Source organism: Eimeria tenella, genomic scaffold (genome assembly GCF_000499545.2).
Source record: "Eimeria tenella Houghton genomic scaffold, Eth_scaff1227, whole genome shotgun sequence".
Taxonomy (NCBI): Eukaryota; Apicomplexa; class Conoidasida; order Eucoccidiorida; family Eimeriidae; genus Eimeria; species Eimeria tenella.
Genome location: NW_013543698.1, coordinates 183 through 3,039, shown reverse-complemented (window position 1 = coordinate 3,039; position 2,857 = coordinate 183). Strand labels below are relative to the sequence as shown.

General features: G+C 56.5%; 1 protein-coding gene across 1 annotated transcript; it reads left to right on the top strand.

Moving 5' to 3' along the window:
* Nucleotides 1-2,365: 2,365 nt before the first annotated feature.
* Nucleotides 2,366-2,641, top strand: ETH_00007660 (acyl-CoA-binding protein, putative; the record flags this gene model as incomplete). The annotated part of the gene is made up of 1 exon (XM_013378963.1): nt 2,366-2,641. The coding sequence occupies one exon, from the start codon at nt 2,366-2,368 to the stop codon at nt 2,639-2,641; it is 276 nt and encodes a 91-aa protein (XP_013234417.1).
* Between the last annotated feature and the right edge of the window lie 216 nt (nt 2,642-2,857).

Genomic DNA, 2,857 nt, shown 5'->3' with positions numbered 1-2,857 from the left:
TGCTGCTGCTGCTGTTGTAGGAGCAGGTGCAGGGGCAGCAGCTGCAGCAGCAGCAGCAGCTGCAGGGGCAGGAGCAGGAGAGGCAGCTGCAGCAGCTGCAGGGGCAGGAGAGGCAGCTGCAGCAGCTGCAGCAGCAGCGGCTGCTGCTGTACCTGCAGGCGCAGCAGCAGGTGCAGCAAGTGCAGCAGGTGCAGCAGCTGCTGCTGCTGCTATACCTGCAGGTGCAGCAACAGGTCCAGCAGCAGCAGGTGCAGCAGCAGCAGCTGGTGCTGTTGCTGTACATCCAGGCGAAGCAGCAGGTGCAGCCGCAGCGGCTGCTGCTGCTGGTGTACATGCAGGCGCAGCGGCAGGTGCAGCAGCTCCAGGTGCAGCAGCAGCAGGGGCAGGTGCAGCAGCAGCAGGGGAAAGTGCAGCAGCAGCAGGTGCAGCAGCAGGCGGAGGCGGCTGGCTAGCCAGAGCTAGCCACGGCGGCGAACTCTAGTAGCCGCAGCTAGCCCGGGGAAGGGCAGCACCGAGGGCGCCGCTTCGAAGGAGCAGCTCCAGCTGCTGCGGACGTTCGCAGCTAGCTGCAGCAGCTAGCTGCAGCTAGCTGAAGCTAGCTGCAGCTAGCTGCAGCTAGCCAGGTAGTGGGATTAAGGGAGTGGGGGCGTCGGCTGCGCTTCGAAAGAGAAGCAGCAGACAGGCCATCTTGGAGTCCTGTGTTCTCTGCAACTCTGCGGAGTTTCGATTTGATAGCTAGCTAGCTAGCTAGCTAGCCATGTGTAGCCGTGCCTAGCGGGGCTTTTTTCGGCTAGCTGTGCGCTGGCTGCAGCTAGCCAGGGGCACAGGCCCTTGTGGCTTTTTGCTGCTGAGCGGCAGCAGCTGGGGCGCGAAGGATTCCCTTTCCTGCGGTGGAGGACGCTGCTGCTGCTGCTGGGACGCAGCAGCAGCAGCAGCAACAGCATTAGCAGCAGCAGCAGTAGTAGTAGTAGTAGCGGCAGCAGCAGCGGCGGCAGCGGCGAGAGCAGCGGCGGCAGCAACGGCGAGAGCAGCGGCGGCAGCAGCGGCGAGAGCAGCGGCGGCAGCAGCGGCGAGAGCAGCGGCGGCAGCAACGGCAGCAGCGGCAGCAGCGGCAGCAGCAGCGGCGGCAGCAGCAGCAGCAGCGGGACTGATTGCATTTAAATGCGTAACAAAGCCACATCAGTTGCATGCAGCAGAATGAGTTGCGATAGTTGGCTTCTTGGTGTGAGTGGACTGGGCTAAGTGGAGTTATTTCCTCCAAAGGGCAATTTAATTAATTAATTAAAGAGTTGAATAATTAGTTTAAATTTATTATTTAGTCCATCATGTGAGACTGAGAGAATTCAAAGGCGCTGCGAAGGGCGCCTCTTCTGCATGCGTTTGTGCCCTCCTTTTTCATTTTTATTTGGATGGTCCACTGGTCCATTTAACTTATATGCTTTAGACTTAGATGGTTCACTTAAGTATTTTTCCGTCTGCAGACGCTGCAGCTTGCTGCAGCTAGCCAGCAGCTGCAGCGCCCACACACAGCTAGCTGCAGCGAGCAGCAGCTAGCTGCAGCTAGCTGCAGCTAGCTGCGGCGGGACGGGCGGTGCTGCTGCAGCTGATGCTGCGCTGCTGCAGCTTGCCGCAGTCGGCGCTACTGGGCTGAAGCTAGCTGCTCCCAGAGATAGCTAGCTGCCGGTGGCCCCGCGCAGCTAGCTGCAGCTAGCAACAGCCAGATGCACCTAGCTGAAGCTAGCTGTGGGGGCCCACACAGGACACGAATATTGCAGCATTTAGGCTTAAATATACTATTTGAAGTGCACAGAGCAGCTTTAAGCTTGTGCATGCAGCAGCCGCAGCTGCAAATAGAGTGAAACATATTTCTGATGCCTCTAAAAGCCGAGAGGTGATACCTGTGCAGTATTTGGGTGTCTGCGGGCGCTTCTGGCTCTGAATTGAGGATCTATGTTTGGATAAGGAAAAAATAACTTTTAAATTTCAAAAGATAATTAACTCTATTGTTTCTCTTATATTTGCAGCTTTCTGCTCTGAGATGCGAGCAATGCGAGTAGGGAAGTGCAGTGGCGTGAGACGGCGCGAGCGTTGCCTCTGCTGTGGGTATTTTGTCTTTGTTCCAAAAACAAAATAAAAAACAATTAAAGTGGTTTAAATTGGTTTTAATTCTTTTAAATATCTTCTAAACTTTTCATTTCGCTAGCGGTGGCTCGTGTGGTCCCGTGTTGCTGATTGCACAGCGTGGTTGTGCAGACACATGCGGGTGTTGCGCGTGCGTGCACACTGGAGTTTTGGGCTTGACTTTGCAATTAAAATATTCAAAAGTTGTTCATTTTTCTCTTTTTTCTCGAATTCGTAGTGGAAAATGTCTTCTGAATTCGAGAAAGCTGTTGAATTTGTGCGTAAGCCGGCGGCGGGGGCGGAGCCTTCGACTGCGCAGAAGCTGCGCTTCTACGGGCTATACAAACAGGCCACTGTGGGCGACAACGAAACCCCTGAGCCTTCTTTTTATCAAATTGAGGCCAAACAAAAGTGGAAGGCCTGGGCGGAGCTCAAGGGAATGGACAAAGCCACTGCCCAGGCAGAATATGTCAAAGCCCTGGACTCCTCCAGCCCCAACTGGAGGCAGCAGGCCAACTAAAGTCAACTTCAAACACACACCGAAACCCACAGCCCCACAGGCTCTTTCTAGGGCCTACGCAGCCCTTCTAAGAGCCCTTCACTTGGGGGCCCCCGGGGGCCCCCACTTGGGAAGCCCCAGGGGCCCCAGGGGGGCCCCAGAGGTTCCCATAGGGCCCCAGGGGTACTCGAGGGGCCCCAGAGGGCCTCAGGGGGCCCCAGAGGGCCTCAGGGGGCC